Source organism: Muscardinus avellanarius (assembly GCF_963383645.1).
Source record: "Muscardinus avellanarius genome assembly, chromosome: 2".
In the NCBI taxonomy this organism is placed as follows: Eukaryota; Metazoa; Chordata; class Mammalia; order Rodentia; family Gliridae; genus Muscardinus; species Muscardinus avellanarius.
In genome coordinates this window covers 91,999,420-92,019,664 of record NC_137787.1, presented here as the reverse complement: position 1 = coordinate 92,019,664, position 20,245 = coordinate 91,999,420, and the positions used below count along the sequence as shown (strand labels likewise).

The 20,245-nt window shown below is 35.4% G+C and overlaps 1 protein-coding gene across 1 annotated transcript in view; it reads left to right on the top strand.

Moving 5' to 3' along the window:
- ARHGAP15 (Rho GTPase activating protein 15) overlaps positions 1-20,245 on the top strand; it is a gene marked incomplete at both ends in the record, with an annotated part of 624,759 nt that overhangs the window by 37,853 nt on the left and 566,661 nt on the right. The window contains one exon of the mRNA XM_080689640.1: positions 11,818-11,886. Within this exon, the coding sequence (XP_080545766.1) occupies positions 11,818-11,886 (69 nt within the window). The remainder of the gene's footprint in view (positions 1-11,817; positions 11,887-20,245) is intronic.

Here is a 20,245-nt window from a genome sequence, read left to right as displayed (position 1 = left end):
TTGCTTTCAGGAAAGCCACAGAGGACAGATATTGTGCAGGGAAAGAAAGAAAAAAAATTGTCACTTGTAGTATTATGCAGGCTGCCCATCTAAACCCATCATTGCCTGGCACCTACACACTAAGGGCAAGGATCCAGCCAACTTGTGAGTGGGCACCATGCCATTTGAGCAGATGGGCATAGAAGTCGGCAGCCAGTAGACCATGTATGTGCATCAATGGTGGGTGTCGAGGGCACGATTCCCAGAGGAGAATGTCCTAACAGCTGTCTGGCCTGAGCCAACATACTTACGACCAAGGAAAAGTGCCATCCTTCAATCCTGCTGAGTCGGATTAACCTTCAGAACTAAATCTGCTTTTTTCAGCAGCAGAAGGTGAGTTGGGGGTCTCTGAAAACCTCAAAGAATAAGCGAAGACAGGAAACTGAAAAGATATAATTATTAGATATTCATGAAAGATGCAGAGATCATTCAAGGTGCTTTTTAAAATACTTGACTGAAAGTTTGTTAATTCTTAAGAGATTGTCATGGTAATTAAAAGTGTTGCCTCCCATAATGCTTTTAGAAGTGACTTTTCAACACAGGTAGACCACTTTCAGTGAGTCTTTCCCACTGTTGAAATAAGAAAAAGGATGCATAAAAATGTCAGTATACTAGAAGGCCAACTGTAGGTAAATATTTTTGTCAAATATTACATATCACGGACTAAGTTTAATATATAATGGGTCATTTTTTTTCTTCAGTGATTGAACACATACTTGAGGAAGTAAGAACACTTGGCATTTCAACCTAAGCACTTCTGGGCAATGAAAGAATTTTTTTCTTTTATTGAAGACTAAAAAAAAGCCTGATTTTAATATGTCAAGAATTTTATATAGCTAAACATTACAAAATTAGATATAAGCCCATACATGTGGAATAGAGCCAAAAGGAGATTTGACAAAGATTCCTTTTTTTGGTTATAATAAGTAGAATATTTTAATAATTCAAACCCTCAATAATTATTGAATTTCTATTTTTCATTGTTATGAGGTATTTATGAAATAGTTTCCTTGCTATTGTTTTCTGTTGTCTTAAAATATTTTATTTGAAAATACTAATATCTGATTTGCAGTTGTAGAAAAAAATGTCAATTTAGCTCAAGTGTTCTAGATTACCCATTTATAATTTATAATCTACTCTGAACTTTTGTTTATATCAACAAAGAAAATAATTTATTATATGGAGTCAAGAAGATGAATAAGTTATTTTATTTGCTAAAGCTAGAAAGAATATCTGTGGCTTTTACAAATTATAGAATGTCTTAGATAAATACTATTGATAATATTATAAGTAGAATAATATGTTTATAGATCTACCATAGTCTTCAGTTTCTCATGCTTTTATGGGTCTACCTTGATCTTCAGTTTCTCAATAACTTGATTTAGAAATTCATTGCTAAAGATATAGAATCAACCTAAATGTTCATCAAAATATGACTGGAATAAAAACAGAAGTATATATACACTGAAATATCATTTAGTCATAAAGAAGGAAGAAATGTTGTCATTTGTGAAAACATGGATAAAACCAGAGGACATTATGTTAATTGAAATAAGCCAGGTACAGAATGACAAATACTTTATGTTCTCAATTACATATTGCTATAGTTTGAATAAAGGTAATGTGACCTAAAGATTCATGTAGTAAAGGTGTGTTCCTCATGGTCCTGCTTTGGGAGATGCTATGAACCCTTAGGAGGTGGGTGTTATGGAAGGTATTTAGGTTATTGGCACCATGCCCGTGGAGGGGATTGTGGGACAATGGCTTATCCTCTTTCTTTCCTTTGCTTCCTGGTTGATGAGGTGAACAATTTTGTTGTGCCATTGCTTGCAGCATGATATGAAGGCTCCCTACAGGACCAAAGAATTGAGGTCCATTGATCATGAACTGGAACCTCAAACATTGTTATCAAAAATAAACCTTTTCTTTTTTTAAGTCAGTTTTCTTCCAGAGTTTTCTTTATGGGTGATAGAATGCCAATCAATATATACAATCTAAAATGTAGATCTCATAGAATCAGAAAGTAGAATAGTGGGTACCAGATCTTGAGAAAGGTGAGCAGGGGTGGACGGAGAAGTGCTGAGGGTCAATGGATACACCAGGGCAGTCAGATACAAGGAATCATTTCCTACGTTCTATAACACAGCAGTTCGCTGAGTTGTATATTTCAAAATAGCTAGTAAATAAGATTTTTAATATTTCCAACACAAAAATATAATAAATATGTGAGCTAATTGATATACCAGTTACCCACATCTAATCATTATATATTGTATTTCATATGCACTTGTGTTGAATTTCACATTGCACTCTATCGTCATGTGCCGTTATTATGTATCAGTAAAAAACTTTAAGTAATTTAGGAATATACATCTTGTCCTTAGTTTAGTCTTGTGATCCCACGCAGAAAATCTAAAGTATAGTGCTATTATAAACTAGATTTATTATACTATTGTTGTTATTATTATTAGGCACTGGGAGTTGAACTCAGAGGCATTCTACCTCCAAACTACACTCCAACCTTTTTTTTTTTTTACTTTTCATTTTGAAACAAGGTCTTATTAAGTTGCTGAGGATCTCACTAAGTTGCTAAGGCTTCTGCAATCTTTCAGTCTTAGCCTCCCATGTATTGGAATTACAGGCAAACACCACAATGCCAGGCAAAACTCAAAATTATGGTTATGTAGGTATACTTCACATGAAAGAAATTTGGGAGATCCTATTAGGTGTCTCTGCATTTCTTGATTCTGGTAGATTTTATCTTGAGGGTCTCAAATTGAGAACTAAAATTGTGGTATGTCCAGGTTCAGTATGAAGGGTACCCCTCAGTCTGAAAAAAGTCTTGGAGAAAGGCATACTGAACATCACTGAGGAAAGATATGAGAAAACTGAAAGAAATAGCATTCATCAAAAGCAACTCTCTATACTGTGTATGATTAATTTTTATTTAAATAAGAAGATCATGAGGCAGTCTGATTTTCTTCTTGGAGGAACACATGTGCTTGGGACTAAATAAAGCAAGGAGAGAATATTAAGCAGTTGGAATCTTCCCAGCAAGCACTTCCCTTTGGCTATCTGGGAGAAAGGAAAATGTGGTTGAAGCTGAATTTAACTCAGCTAGACTCAGCCCAGGACTGAGAGTCCGCCCAGATGCCAAACAAAGAATATTCAACAAATTTAAAACATGCTGATAAACTTTAACATGTCCTCAAGAAGCTTTTTGGATTGTTCCCTTTTATTTTCTGCAGGGGATAAAAGACATACTAAGGAATGTCAGATTTATGACAAAAGGAAGAATGAAGAATATAAACCTTGAACGTTAAACAATGTGTTTATCATAAACTAATAAGGTGCAACACAAGAGGATTTAGTCTTTCTTTGGTTTATCTCATTGCATTTTATTAGGACTATGAAATATAAATTTGAGTCGTACCAAAATAATCATGAACCTGCATGAATTTTATGTGTTAATTAATATTAGAAAATGAAATGAATGACAAGGTAAAGTCCTCCAATCTTAAGTTTTCTTTCATTTGAAAAGCTGTTATTTACCACGTGCATATGGTTTTAAAACACAACGCTCATTTAGGTTGAGGTTTATTATTTCTAAACAACTAAATCATTGTGAATATAAGAAATATTGGCCACAACTCCACATTCTCCAAAAAATAAAATAAAATTATGTATCACTAACTTTCTTTAATTTCTGATTGTGACAGCTTTAAGAAATAGAATTTGGCAAAATGAATGAAAATCTGAATATAAGAATCGGGATACACCAAAAAAACTTTGAGAAACTGTGAAGATAAAAACTAAACTTAACCACAGATTTATTTCTGTTTTTCATCCAAGTATCCAGGGAGGTTGCTAATGGGAGGTATGCCTCAGAAAATGCACACGTCTGTGAAAATGTTGGAACTAACTAGTGCTTTTCTTCAAGTGATTTTATTTCAATTTTAAGCCACAAGATATAAACTTTCATCAAAAATGGTAATCTATTTAAAATCAGAGCTATGTAGAAGGTTTCATGTTTATGTATAACTTTTCATAGTAGACACTCCTACACGAGGAAAATAATATGCCCAAATTCTGTTATTTTTACAATATGTAATATATCATATACTAATCCTGCCCATCAGTGTCATATTCTTTAAATGGATAAAAATGACAAAGGAATGGATGGGAAAAAAATGAAGACAGTTTGAAAAAGTGACTTTTTAATTCCTCCTTTGGGAAGAAAAATCTAAGAAAATTATGATGCATATTCTAATAAGAAAGAGGAATATAAAGAAGAACATATACTATACATTCTGAATCTCTTATTTTTCTACTTAATTTTAAACAATTAAAAAGCTTAAGAACCTGGGGAAGGACAGAGGAGGAGTTCAAGAGGTGAGGGTGGTGGGTAGTGATAAAAAAGGAAAAACACAGATTTGATATAAAATGATAAAAACTAACCTTAACCACAGGTTTATTTCTGCTTTAACCCAGTATTAATCTGATACGGGGTTCAAGAAAATTCAAGTTGGAAGAATGTTATGTTTCAAACTTTTCAGTTGTGGCTACAAATCACTCCTTTTAGCAGGACATGGTAATTCAATAGGAAGATGGCATTGTTGAAAATAAATGGATCACTCAAACAAACACTAAAGATGAGCCTGACATGACTTTTTTTCCTCCCCAAAGTAAAGGTTATTATCAACAAAAACATTTTTATTAAGACTAGTTGTTGAAGATGCAGCATACTGTGGTAGAAAAACAATTTGAACCCATGTCATCTAGAAAAAAAAGAACACTCCTAAATGAAATTGCTAATTGGCCAGAGAAACTCTGGATTATCAAGGTCACTTTTTGTTGAATATTGAAAATAAATTGAGGTAGAATTTCATGATATTTTCCAAAGAAAACTGTAAATTAATATAAAAACCAATATTTTATAATCTGTGAGTGTTAAGATCTAGCTAAACAAATGAGACTGGAAACACCTACATATGTGGCAGACATTGATACATGTGCCTGTATTTATAGGGAGGCTCTGCACACCATTTTAGAACATTTGCAAATAAAAAAAGAAAAGAAAAGAAAAAGAAAGAAAGAAAGGAAAAAAGAAAAGAAAGAAAGAAAGAAAAGAAAGACAGGAGGGAGAAAAGGAAAACAAGAAAGAAAGAAAGAAAGAAAGAAAGAAAGAAAGAAAGAAAGAAAGAAAATATTTTAAAAAGTAACAAAGACAGGCTTGTAATCCCAGTATTTGGGAGGCCAAGACAGGAGGATCACAGGTATTCAGCCAGCCTCAGGTACTTAGTGAGACCCTCTCAGTGATATCCTGTTTCAAAATAAAAAATAAAAAGTAGGGCTGGGGGTGTAACTTGGAGGATGAATGCTCCTGAGTTTCATTCCCAGTATCACACACACACACACACACACACACACACACACACACACACAAAAAGGATGGCCCCAACTACTATTACTATTGCTATTCAGGTTTTCAAAGTTCACTAATTATTTGACAATTTCATCAAAAGGAAATATGACCTAATGCACTACTGCCAGATTCTGAAATTTATCATGAAACCATTTACAGAACTAAATGAAGATTTCTGATATCAGATGCATTTAAAAGTTCTGAAATTCTTGAGAAAAAATGGGTGTTTAAAATGAAATATTTTAATTCAGGCATAGTGGTGTATGCCTGTAATTTCAATACTGAGGAGGCTGAGACACAGGTTCTAAGACACAGTTTCTAAGAAAGTCTCAGCAACTTAATGAGGCTTCCAGGAACTTAGTGAAACCGTGTTGCCAAATAAAATATAAAATAGGGCTAGGGGTATACTTTGGAATTAGAAGACCTGGGGTTCCATCCCCAGTACTACAAAAAATAAAATAAAATGAAGTATTTTATGCAATAATGATAGTAAAATATTTTAAAATATAAAGTATATTTTGAGTATCTACTATTAGAAATTACTGATGTGATAGTATAGATACGAATTTTTGGGGGGTAAGAAATGACTAGATGACAGATTAGCTAGTCTTAAACTGCAACATTTCTCAAGAGAGTATTCCCAAACTGGACGTAGTAGCACACACTTGTAATCCCAGCATTCGGGAGGCTGAGACGGGAGGATCGCGGTTCGCGGACAGCTTCAGCTACTACATAGTGAGGCCCTCTGCAACTCAGTGAGACCCTGTTTCAAAATAAAGAATAAATAATAGGGCTGGGGATGTAGCTCGGGGGTAGAATGCCCCTGGATTCCATCCCCAGTACCACAGAAAAAGAGTGTTTCCATAATAATTTGTAGAATTATCAGGTAATAATAATAAGCTACTGATAAATACTTATATAAGTACTATGAAGTTTTCTATTATTGATAGTATGGCTTAGGAGAATCTTTTTCACTGTATACTTCACTCATGAGATTTGGGTTGACCCCAAGTTTTCTTTGTAATTTTTATTTCAATTAAGTATGTCATGTAAATGCAGTTTGACATATCCTAAATTTTCCTGTTACCCACATGAGCCAATTACGCTATTTCAGATTCAGAATTTCCTAAATCATAAGTCTCAGTCAGAATAATCTGATTTGGAATGATAAATATCTCTGTCTAATGCTTTTCTGAAAAGAGCATTATGGCAAAAGACAGGTGATGAAAGTTCTCTTTTTTCAACATCTTCATAACTTCGTTGAACATGATAAATTGGCTGGCTTATTGATTTAGGAATGATTAGCAATATTACTTCCCCTAAAGGAATATTAAGATGATTCATAACAGATTTGAAGACTGATTTCTAGCTTCACATATACATGTGTACAAATTTATAAGTTTGGCTATCTTTGGATTTCTACCTTAGAAACATTCTCATGTGAACACAGAAGGTCTCAGCTTTCTAGCTCCCCATGAATGGAGGGCTTGTTAATGTACATCTGTGTGTGTGTGTGTGTGTGTGTGTGTGTGTGTGTGTGTGTGTAATAAAGCATGTTTTAGAGGTGTTTTCAAGGTGAAATAATTACCTAGGCTTTTTACTAGCTATAATTAATATGGTTTAAGCTGTGTGTAGCTCTATTTCCATAATTATAAAAAAGGATAATATTACTGACCACTTACAGTGAGAATGAAATATGCTAGCATATGCAAAACACAGAGAACAGTTCTAGGCAAACAGTAAGTATTCAATAAATGTTAGTAGATAGTACGATCTTTGTATGATTTCCGATCTGAATTTTTGCTTTCACCACAGACTTAGTGGGCTGCTTTAAGTGAGAAATAAGAACGGGTGTACTAAATGCCATTTTTTAGGACTTCTCATTAAAATTTCCAAGACTTTAGTCATTCACTTGCTACATTTGTGAGATTTTCCTATATCTCATACCACATAATACTTACTATATTATTTAGACTTAAGATATATATATATATATATATATATATATATTTATGATGCAGTCTTGTGGGTTGAATCTAAAGATATTCTACTTCAGAACCACGACTGCAACCTCATTTTACTTTTTTTTTTTTTTTAGTTTTAAACAGATTCTTGCTAAGTCATTGAGGCAGGCCTCAAACTTGCAGTAGTCTTATTTCAGTCTCTCACATACTGAGATTACAAGCATATGCCACCATGCCCCGCCTAAGTAGCATTATTTTAAGGAATATATACTAATATCACTAGCAAATGGCCTCGATGTGATCATTTTGTACTTAATCTTAAGATTCTTATAATAATTAAAATTTTAAAGTCACAGGCTAAAAGTAATCTTTTTGTGCTCTTCACAATATGTACAAAACACAATTTGAAGTATTGTCTTAGAGGAAAGCTTTCTACAGATGAGTAGAAGGGAATATCTAGAGGATGGTGGACTAGTATGTACATCAAAATCTACTAATGCAGACACGATGGTGCACACCTGTAATCCCAGTACTTGGGAAGCTGAAATGGATGGGTCACAGGTTCAAAGTCAACCTTAGCAACTTAGTGAAACCCTGTCTCAAAATAAAAAAATAATAAAATAGGGATGAATAGGGATGAGTGTGTAGCTCAGAGGTATAATGCTCCTCAGTTCAATTCCCAGTAACATGTCAGGGTTGCATGCGTACACAAACACGTGCGCGCGCGGCGCACACACACACACACACACACACACACACACACACACACAAAATAATCTAGGAATGTTAGAATAAAAGAGGGCCTGATATTGGCCACAAAAGAAAAGGTAAAACTGACATAGGTGAATGACCAGGTGCTGATTCATTAATATCATGGAGACATTTACTTGGTATTACTTTCTCCAGCACGTGAAGTAATTTAAATGCCAAGAGGACAGCTAAATTTCCAAAAACTGGAAACTTAGTTACATTTCAAAGAAATAAAACAAAACTCTCCATCCTTGAACTCTTCTACTCTGTAGTTTGAATAAAAAAATAAAATTTGAAGGCAGGCGTGGTGGCGCACGCTTGTAATCCCAGCATTAGGTTGACTGAGACCAGACAACCTGAGATTGCGGTTCACGGACAGCCTCATCTACTTACTGAGGCCCTCCGCAACTTAGTGAGACCCTGTTTCAAAATAAAGAATAAAAATAGGGCGGGGGTATAACTAGGAGGTCAAATGCCTCTGGGTTCCATTCTCAGACCTGCAAATAAATAAATAAATAAATAAATAAATAATCTAAATTTTCAGTGGAGTTGTAAGTTCCAAATGTATAGCAGTATAAAATGAATTTCTGGTTCTTTTTTAGTTGTTATTGTTTTTAGTAGGAATTGAACCCAGAGACATTTTACCTCTGAGCTAGATCCCAGCTATTTTTATTCTTATTTTGAAATGGGGTCTCACCAAATTGCTAAACTGCTAATTCTGACCTTGAACCTGTGATCCTCTTAACTTAACCTCCTCTGTACTGGGATTATAGCCATGCACCGCCATTCCTGGCCAATTTCTGGTTCTTTGATAGATTTAAATGCCAAGTTGACAATTCTACTGAGAATTTGAGCTATCAGAGGATAATCAGTTTGAAGTTTGGATTTTTAGGCTGCCTCCCACTAAATTATGTTGCTCTCACTCTCCTTGTTTGTTGACCTTTCGCTTTGATATCTCACTTGAAATTTAATGTGGTCATCTTTCACAGGGAGATCCTAACAGTTATAAAATTTTTCTAAAATATATGATGGTTCCAAGAAATAAAAGCATATTTCTCATTTATTTACCAGAAAATAATTTCTGCAGAAATCTCTCCACAACTTAAAATTCTTATAAATTACAATGTTTGCCAATAAAAACAAAGTGAGATTTCTGCACATAACTATGGCTTTTTTCATATGATAATTCAAGGTCCAGACTTCTTCCTCTTGCAGCTTCATCATTCTATAGAGCTTAGTTTCCTGATTATTGCCAGTCAGTCAGTACTTAAGAATAGCAAGAACTGGGAGGTGAAATATTCATGTTACTAGGATTCCATCATTGTTTCTGTTCACATTCCACTGGTCTGAACTAGCTGTGGAGCCACTCGTAACCACAAGGTAGTCTTAGAAAGGTGCTCTAGGTATGTGCCAAGAAAAAAGAATATAAAATCTTTCCTCCCCTTCACCATCTGTCACTTTGCACCTGTCATCCAACACTTAGCAATACATCTATCAACCTTTCTAAAGGAGACATCCAGAAATCCAATCCAATTACTGTTTCAAGCTCTATTTCCAGAATCTCTGGTGATAAATAGCTTTTTCTATAAGTTCCAAGTCTTTCTGGAGAATTTAATGATTGAGAACTTCATATAGAAGTTATTTTTTCTACTTTTACCACCATATCCAAGAGACAAGTGTGGAGCAGGAATTGGGTAACTAGAAACAACAACCAACCAAACAAACAAACCAACAAACAAAACCCTTTTCATTTATAAAAGGGCAAAATGGTAATTAACCAATAGCACTGGACCAAAACAATCATGAAGTTCTCCTGCTAGGCAACATGGGACCCTACTTCAGCAATAGGCATACTCTCTGGCTCTCCTTTCTTGAGGATGTACCTGAGTCCATTATTCTCTCGGGTTTATGGCCCTGACCTCTTTAGGTTCTTCCTTGTACATTTTTCCCCATGGGACACATTTGAAGAGGACAGTAGAGGTAATGGTGTCTTCTTTATAACCCAGTTTTTGTGGAGCAAATACGGGGTTTCAGGATTGTATACAGTCATAATTTTTTTTTTCATGAAGCTTCTGGGTTCTCCAATAATACTGTTCACTCAAAATCTTAATGGACATTGATCTATGTCCTTCAGTTACATGTCCCACTAGCAAGAGCTGAAGACATCAAAGTCTTTTGCTTCATAAGGTACTCAGGCATGCTTCATTTTGTTAATTCCTCATACTCTTTTTTGCCTCTTATTTCCTTTCCCCCCTCCCTCTCCCTCTTTCCCTCTTTCTCCTTTGTTTCCTCTCTTTTTATGCAGAATATGAAATAATAATAATTATTATTATTATTTTGTAGTACTGAGTGTTGAAACTAGAGGTCTTCTACAACTAAGTTGTTCCCTCAGCTCTTTTGATTTTTTTTATTTTGAAACAGGGCCTCCCTAAGTTGCTGAGACTGACCTTTAACTTGCAGCCCTCTTGTCTCAGTATTTCAAGTACTTAGATTGCAGGCGTGTGCCACCTTGGCCAACTGAAATAGTATTATCCATGAAAACTTTCAAGTCACTAAACAGATTTAATTACAAGTTTCTTAGCTTTTTCTTTTTGTTTTAGGATAGTATTTTTCAGTGATAATTCTTCAGGAAAAAGAATAATAAGATTTTTTTTATTCATTCCCAGAGTACTTATCATGTGATTTTTATGTATTTAATTATATCTGGATAATACATTAAGAGATAAAAAAAAGTGGAGAAAAAATGTTTCTGAAAAACCTGAGGTTATATCATAAAGAGAAACTGTTAAAATTTGAAATACTTGTATACTCTAAATCACTCCAAAGCAGAGAAGTGTAAAATAATTGCTTTATTATGCTGAGAATCTTTTAAGAATGACATTTGAGGACTGTTCTGGTAGCAATACCTCCATGGCTAGGTGGAGAAAGCATCAGGAAGTTTTCAGACTTATGTAATATAGTTTCTAGATCCTAGCTAGCTATCAGTCAGAAAACCTCTGAAGCCTTCCCTGTGATGACTATTATAAAATGTTTTGAGCTTCCTTTCAGCATGTAAATTATTTTTCTAGATGAGAGTTCTAACCTTTGAAGTAAAAAAATGGTATATCTATCTTATTTTTTGGTTGAATCAGCTATAACATTCTTACCAGGTACAAAATGAAAGAACAGGCCGGGCGTGGTGGCGCACGCTTGTAATCCCCGTGCTTGGGAGGCAGAGACAGGAGGATCGCGCAGGTACGAAGCCAGCCGCGCGTGCTGGCTTAGGAGACCCTGTTTCCAAATAAAAAATGTAAAAATAGGTCTGGGAGTGTAGCCCGGAGGTAGAAGGGCTTCCAGGAACCCCAGTACCACGAAAAAAAAAAAAAAAAATGAAAGAACATACATCTCGCCACTTAATGAGATGGGCTTCAAGGGACAAGGTAAAAAGAGTATATGGGATATGAGACCCTGTAGCCTATAGCCATCTTCAAATATAAAGTTTATTCAAATTAATTGACAAGCAGTCTAATTTGATATCTATTTTATTCACCTTGAATGTGTATTTTTTCAAGTGCATCCTTACTAAATTATGCTGTTTATATCACTCACAGAATTTTTTAAGAAAAATGTTAATAATATCAAATGTCAATATATTTGCAGATATCCCGACACAGAAGAAATCACTCCCAACATGTCTTGAAGGACATTATTCCTCCTCTGGAACAACTGGTGAGTGGTGAATTTATTCCAAAACTGTGTTCTTTGATGAACTTGTGAAATAACTCATCCCCAAACTCACAACTTAGAGCCAACACACAAGAGCATCTCATGGTCAGGAATCTGGTCACAGTTTATCTGTGCTCTCTAGCTCAGAGACATTCAAAAGTTGCATACAAGATGTCAGCTGGAAGGAGGTCACCTCTGAAGGTGTGACTAGGGAAGGGCCTGCTTTCAAGCTCACTTGTATTGTTGACACTGGGCACTGGGCTATTGTCCAGAGGCTGCTATGTCACTCGGTCTGTTCAGGCTTCTATACCTTAAACTGAGTGTCATATAAACAGCAGAAATGTATTTCTTATGGTCCTGGAGGCTGGAAGCCCTGGATCAGGGCACCACCATGGTTGGATTCTGATGAGAGCCCTCTTCCTGGTTGCAGATGGCAGCTTTCTTGTTTCCTCAGTTGGCAGAAGGAGTGGTGTCCCTTTTGTAAAGGCTCTAATCCCCTTCACGAGGGCTCCATACTAGTGCCCCGATTGCCTTTCAAAGGAACCATCTCCTAATGTATTCAGATTTGAAGCTAGGACTTCAACATATGAACTTTGAGGAGGACACAAAGCTTCAGCCTATAATATCACCCCTTAATTCAAAATCCTCCTTTTTCCATCCTCCTCAGTGTAGATGTTGAAAGACATTCAGTGGTTCCTAAGTCTTACCTTTTTCAGGGATACCTCTGACCTCTCCTCCAGTTCCCCTGCCTCACCCACTCTCCCCAACTGAGCCGGTGTCTTACTTCTTCAGCAAGCCCTTTCCATCCACCTTTTCCTTTCCGGTACGATGAAATTCATTTGGTGCCCAGGAATCTGTAAACTTCATTCCTTCATTTGCTTTAGATATCTGTCCTAACACCACTTTTTATAATAGATCTTTCTTTAATTACCTTTAAATAACCACACAAGTGGGAAAACAACACTTCCATCTATACTCCTTTCTTACTATTATTTAATTTTGTCTACAGATTTTACCACCATGTAGCATACTGTACAATTTTCTTTTATTCGTCATTCCCCTAGAATATTCATTCTTACAGAACAGAAGCATTGTTCCCTGTGTTCATTATTCTGTTCTTTTTATTCCAATCTTTGCTAGAATTATTAGAATTATCAGCCCTTAAGAATCTAAAGATTGCCAGAAACATGCTAAATAAGAAGACAACAACTCCAATAAGTGTGTGTTGAACAAATGCATCAATTAAATATTGGTGTTTTTTTATTTTACTTGCACATTGACAATACACAGATCTATACCTGGATATTTTGTCTTTTATTTTATCCTATATCTTCAAGCACGAATTGGTCATTACTTGCAACACATCTTCTAATCACAGAAGTGAAATGCTCCAAACCAATTTCACATTCTGTATTGTCCTTCTCTACTAGTAGAAAACGTTTTTCAAGGCTGAGAACACATGTACTTTGGATCCTTCCTGTTCTTTATGACCCTTTACACAGGTCACCATTTCCTGAGGCGGGCAGTTTATCCTGGCTATTTGCGGCATTCGCTTGCTTATCCTTGAGCAGCTGAGCACCCTCATTGCAGCCTTTACACATTTCTAATCTCTCCAGGCTCCACTCCTTTTAGCCACGCCCACTTGTCATGCGCAATGAGGCTAGATCACTTTTTAAATACGACCTTCGTTCTTATGTTTCCAATGCCAAGCCTTTCAGCAGCTTCAGCTCTTCTAGTGTATCAAGTCCATTCACTCCTCTTGGTCCCCGTTTTAAGTTATTTATTATCAACTCCCAAATACATACCCTGGAGCCAGGAACGATAATGTGATGGAGACAAGGCTTTTATCCTGAAGGAGCATGGATTTTCTGTAGCAATTACTGTCCTTTCCTCTCAGCACGTGCTCATACACGGATATCTGTTGTTCCCTCTTATTTCATGGGTAATAGACTTGTTCCATTGCTGGACTGTAAATGCCTGGAAGTTAAAGGCCACGACTTGTATTTTCTTTAGTATATTGTTTTTCCACTTAAATTACTTTTGGCTCTGGTGTTTGTTCGGGAATGATACATTTGTCCATTGAGGTAACAATTAGATAGAAAAGGTTTGTTAAAATAACGTTAATTGTAGACATTGAGAAATGTGTCTCTACTAGTCATAGAAAAAGCAAAATTTTAATATAATTAGCTAAAAATTCAAAGTTAATTATTCATATCTTAATTTAATATTTTTAGAAATATGTTTATGTGTAAAATATAGTCTTACATCATAAGTCAAATTTGAAGGAGTCTTTCTTCAATCTGCCTCCTGGTAGTAGTTTATCTTGCCCCATCACACTAAAATTACTTATTTTTTTCTCACTTTCTTACTAAATGATGAGCTATATGAAGAGAGGGCTATGACTTGTTCTCTGTTTTTCTATTATGACTTAGTATTAACACTTGGCACACTGCAGCTGCCCAACAAGGAGGAAAATAAACACTTTACTAGTATATAAAAGTTTAAATGCAAAGCAAATAAAGTACATAAAAGAATTATAAAGAGTTATATTTTATGAAATTCCATATCAAGTGTATGCTCTGAAATATTTGAAATATGTCAAGATTTAGATTGGTAAACAAGTGTGCATATATATATACCTATTTATGTACATATAGATATATATGTATATAGATAGATTTTAACAGTGCCTAAAGGTGACTTAAATTTTTACATAAAGTATATAAATATCTATATTAAAATTTTAATTATTATTCAAGTGTAATCATTATTATCTAATTTTTTTAATTTAACAGCTTTGCTTATACATCAAACATAGGCCAATTACAGAGAAACCATTAGAATATTCAGAAATACTTTATTTACCTTCCTCACATTAAGGTTAATTTTTTATTTACTAAAATGTATATATGCTGCACTCTTTACCCTAAATAAATGAAACTCATTTTGAATATCCTAAATTATGGATAAAGTATTGAGGAATAATCAATTTGTGCACTCAGTATCTTATTCTAGTCCAGATAACCTTGGAAAGATGACTTTGCAAAGCACTACTAAACAGAAGCAAAAGAAATAATTTTAATCTCTTTCATTTTTAATCTTCCTAAATCTCTTTAGGTGGATATATATATTTGTCTCTCTTTTTCTCTTGTTTTCTCTGTCTCTCTTCACCTCTCTCTGACTTTGTCACCCCCACTTTCTGCTTCTGTCTCTCTCTAATGCACATGCTTATGTGAACACCCCTTAACAGACAAGTATCACACACACACACACACACACACACACACACACACACACACACAGCTACCAGTTCTATCAACTTTTAAAACTATCAATAAATTTTTGTTCTATTTAAGACTTAGGTTTTGCTATATTCTCTGAGTACCAATTTCCCACTGGTGTGTGTATGTGTGTGTGTGTGTGTGTGTGTGTACACAAGTAACACTCAGACTTTGTCTAAACACCTCTATTTGACTTAATTTTTTCAATGTTACTTTAAGAAGAGAAAGGCCATCTTGGCTCCAAACTCTCATAGATGAATCCTCCATTATCATGCACAATGCCAAAATAACCAACACCTCCTCTGGGGGAGAAAAGCAACAAGTCTGATTATTTTTCACTCTACATTGTCTCTTGCCATGGCTTGAATTATTTCACAGAATGCATAATGTTATTAATATCTGACTAATCTCATTTGGTCCTTTTAATCTAGACACACATCATTCCCCAAAGCTTCTCCACATCCCTTACTCCCACTTCTCCAACTCCTACTTCCACCGTGCTCATTGTACCTATGGAGTCATCCACATGTTCTTCCAGTAGCTTCTCTTGGCAACACCTACTAGAGAGCTACCATATATGACATAGTATACTCAAAATCTTTCAGAAAATTCAAGAGTCCTTTACTACATGTTATTATTAATTACTGTACTCATTATCTATGATTCCCCAATTATTTCTAAAATGTTGTACTCTATTAGAAATCTCACTCCCTTTATTTCCTATAGTTCGAATACTCCCCTAAATGATTTTCATTAATCATAAGAAGCTTCGGATTTAGGTATAACTGTCAAAATATCTCATTAGATCCACCCTCGTTGGAGAGAAATGATTTGCTTTCCAAAATGAAACCTGCTGATACAGATGCTCCAATATATGCTAACCTCCTTTGAGAGCCATGCTTCATCTCTTTAAGTTCTTTTTAGCAAATCTGATTGTGATCAGCATGCTTAACCAGGAAAATAATGCATTGCTTTTGAATACTGACCCAAAACCTGTCCTTATTGAAGTCTAAAAGTCTATGGTGGAAACTATCCACTTCACTGACAGGTGATGGCCTATATGCCACGTGACATGCTAACCCATAAGCTTTTAAGGGAAGACACTGAGATAATTTCCTGAGAATCAGTGTTTACTTAACAGTTGTGTTGATAAGTAACAGCTTTAAATATGAAACATCAAATATACTAGTATGTATTATTTTCCTGATTTTATGTATTTTGTATGACAATTGTTTGTGAGTTTCATCTGCTTTCAGGGTACTTTTCCTTGCCCCACCAAGATATATTCAGAAAAAAGTAACCATTTTCATAGCATGTTAAATCTTTATCTTCTTTATTTTATATAAAAAAGTAGAAGACATGTCTGAGGATAACCCTGCAGGAGTCAAAAGCCTGTGGCAAGTTTCAGAGAATCATCTGCTTCCTCCTGAGCTGGGAGCATTTTGAGGACAGAGCTTAGGAAGTCGCCATGGCTTCAGGGCAAAGCAGGCTTTTGCAGATAAACCTTAAATCCAGATTCTACCTTTTGGAGCCAGATATCATTTTATGGATTAATTAACACTATTGAGGGTTCTGAGGAAAAAAGACATTGTGAGGATACAGTAGTGTTTTCTTATTTTAAGACAAGGGACAGCTACTTTGGGGGAATAATTCTATTACTTAGTGTAGGGTTTCCCTGAATTGCAAAAAAACAAAACAAAACAAAAAAAAAAAAAAAAAACAAACGCTTTCAGTCTTTCAAGATTGTATTTTGGTAAGATAAATAAGGTTTTCTGAAATAATATCCTCTTGAATATTCATCCTGTTAGTAATATAATATATAGTGAATAATTTGATCAGGCCCCCATGGTTTCATATCCCCTTTTCTTTTCTCTATACACAATTATTTATTATTTGAAGTATTTATTTAGGCCATTCCCATCCCAGGTTATATGTCAGGCTTAGGATAGTCAATGAGAGGCTAACTTGTCCTGTTCTTTTCTGGAGAAGCTTCCAGTATAGGAATGAACAGAAGCATTGAGCAAGGAAAACAAGACACCATTCTGGACATGCAAAGTATAACATGTGCTATCATAGGAACAAAACAAGTTTCAATGAGAAAGGAAGAACCTATCTGGGGATAAGTAGTAATAAAATCACTCTTCAAAACAAGTTTAAACGCCAGGCTTGTTGGCGCACGCTTGTAATCCCAGCATTTGGGAGGCTGAGACAGAAGGTTCGCGGTTCACAGACAGCCTCAGCTACTTAGTGAGGCCCTTTACAATTCAGTTAGACTCTGTTTCAAAATAAAGAATAAAAAATAGGGCTGTTTTATAGCTTGTAGGTAGAATGCCACTGAGTTTCATCCCCAGTACCGAAAAAAAAAAAAAAATAAATAGAAGTTTAAATACTTGAGATTTGCAGGCTGAGTAGAGTTTACCAAGGAAAAATGCTAGAAGAAAGAAAATATTGTAAGCAGAAGACAGTAAATGTAAGAGTCAGAAAATGGGAGCAAAGTTATTAACATTTGAAAATCTGCAAAAATTCCATACTTGCTAGAACACAGGGAAGCAAGAAAATGAGCCAGGAGCATGGAGAGAGGAGGGCAGCGCGGGACTCCTGAAAGGCCTTGAGGTGAGGGGAAGGAGGAGTTCCAAAGCCTTGGAAGCACAGAAACAAGTTAAAATATTTCTCCCACCCAGGCTCACATTTGCAATTCATTTAGCTCTAGAGTAGAGAAAAAGTACACATACCACCACAACAACAAAGACTATTAACATTGAGCAATTCTTCCCTGTTGCCCAGACTGAAATTAGGTTATAACACAACAATTGAATTACACTAATAAATTGCCTAGACAGTAACCGGGCAGCCCATTCTCACTGAACTCCAATGACAGGCAAAGAAGGAAAGGCACATTTAAATCAAAGACACCAAGAAATAGAATTCCCCAGAGAAGAACAGAGACAGGGGGATTGATGGAATATAAGAAAATCCTTCAGAAAACTAAAAAAGTTCTTCTGATGCAAAGAGGTGCCCTCATCAGCCCATCTGCCAAGTAGAATCTGGATTTCTTGGTGGTAAACAAATGAAACGCGCTGGTTGTAAGATGAAAGGCTCAGGAAAAAAGCTTCTGGGGGTTCTTAAACATCAAATGGTTGCATTTTCAAGATGGCATTTTGATGAGTTAGGGGTAAATAAATCAGAGACAAGAGGATAGAATTTCCCTTGAAATACACAGGGGTTTAATAGGATGGGGAAAATCACTTGGCAAAATATAATATGTGCTTCGCCAAACCCAACATTTGGAAAACAGCTCAAGACTTTCGGCAGACCCCCAAAGCCAGTCATGTTCTCTCATCGTGAGTGAAGCAAAGTGGGCAAGGGAGAATATCCATGAAAACATTGCTCAACAAATATACTAGATTATAAATAGGCTGTCATGAGAAAACTTTGCCTAACGCTGAGACCTGAAATGAAGGTCAGCTTCTCAAGAACTTCTTTGATGAGAATTTGTACTTGCCCCTCCTGGGGCTCTTTGCATGTATGGCACAGAACCATTTTAAGTTGCTTTTCTTCTACCCTCTTTCTCATGTAATTGTGGAATCCAACTTGAGTATTTTGGTTTACCGCTTTTTAAAAGTGTACAAAAACAGTGTTATTTATTTACATGAGGCAAAAATATCAGATTGCATCTCTTTAAAAGCATCCTGTTTCATTCCTGAACTATATGTAAGGTAATTCTAAAATAAAACATTTGGATTAGTTTTTTAAAATCTATCAGTGCTTTATATGATGTACAGGTGAGATAGATTTTTAAGGTAATTTTTTCCTGCTTTTATTCTGTTTTTAATGGCTGTGTGAACCACAAATCCACACGTATCACCAGAGGATAAAACACAAGAGAAAATGCAGAGCCACTATAAAGATAATTGTATACTGAAAATAAAATATAAACAATAAGTCTCAAAAAGGAAAAGGTACATCTTGAAGACATTGTGAAGATAAAGAAAACAATAGAAAGAACATTAGAAATGTTCTCTATAGACTGGGCATGGTGGTGCATGCTAGTAATTCCAAAACTTGGAAGGTTGAAACAGGAGAATCCAAGTGCTTGGCCAAATCTCAACTATTTAGTTAGTGAAGTCCTCTGCAACTTAGTGACACCCTTTTCAAAATAAATAATAATAATAATAATAATAATAATAATAATAATCATCGAGCTGAGGGCATAGCTTGGAGGTAGAATGTCCTTGGGTTCCATCCCCAGTACAGCAAAAAAAAAAAAAAAAAAAAAAGGAAGAAAAAGAAAAAAGAAAAAGAAATGTCTCTCTGTGGGTTGTAGAGAACAAAAGGAGGTAAGAGGGAAAGAGAAGCATTATGTAACTAAATGTGTTCTTATTCTATGGTTTTTAAATAGAAGTCATCACAGCAAACAAGATTATTAGTAAAGAATTGTGATCTATTAAAAGTTTAGCAGCTGCCTCATCATTCAATAGAAAAATAATTAAGTGCTAGACTTATTTGAAAATTATAGCAGACCAGGATTGTAGTCACAAAAAGATGAGACAAAGTCCTTTTTATTTTTCCAGTACTGGGGATGGAACCCAGGGGCATTTTAACTCCGAGCTACACCCCACCACCCTATTTTTTATTCTTTATTTTGAAACAGGTTCTTACTGAGTTGCAGAGAGCCTCACTAAATAGCTGAGGCTGTCCAGAAATCACGATCCTCCTGACTCAATCTCCCGAATGCTGGGATTACAATCATGTACCAACACGCTCGGGGAGACAAAGTTCTTTTAGAGAAACATTAGTCAGCCATACAGAAGTTTTCACAGGGCAAAATCCTTCTGAATGATCATGCCAGCTGAAGGCTGGGGCCTGTCTCAGTTTTGTGTATCCAGGAAAAAAAAAATCACATTTGTCAATAGTATCAGCTTCGCAGAGATGATCATATTTTCAGCTATCTCACAATATAATTAGAGGTATTCTGGCATTCACAATTGAAGTCATCCACTATACATCAAATGACCTAAGAGACTGAATCTGGAGTTAGATGGTTGCCAACAAATACGAAAGTAGAAGAAAGGAGAGAGAAA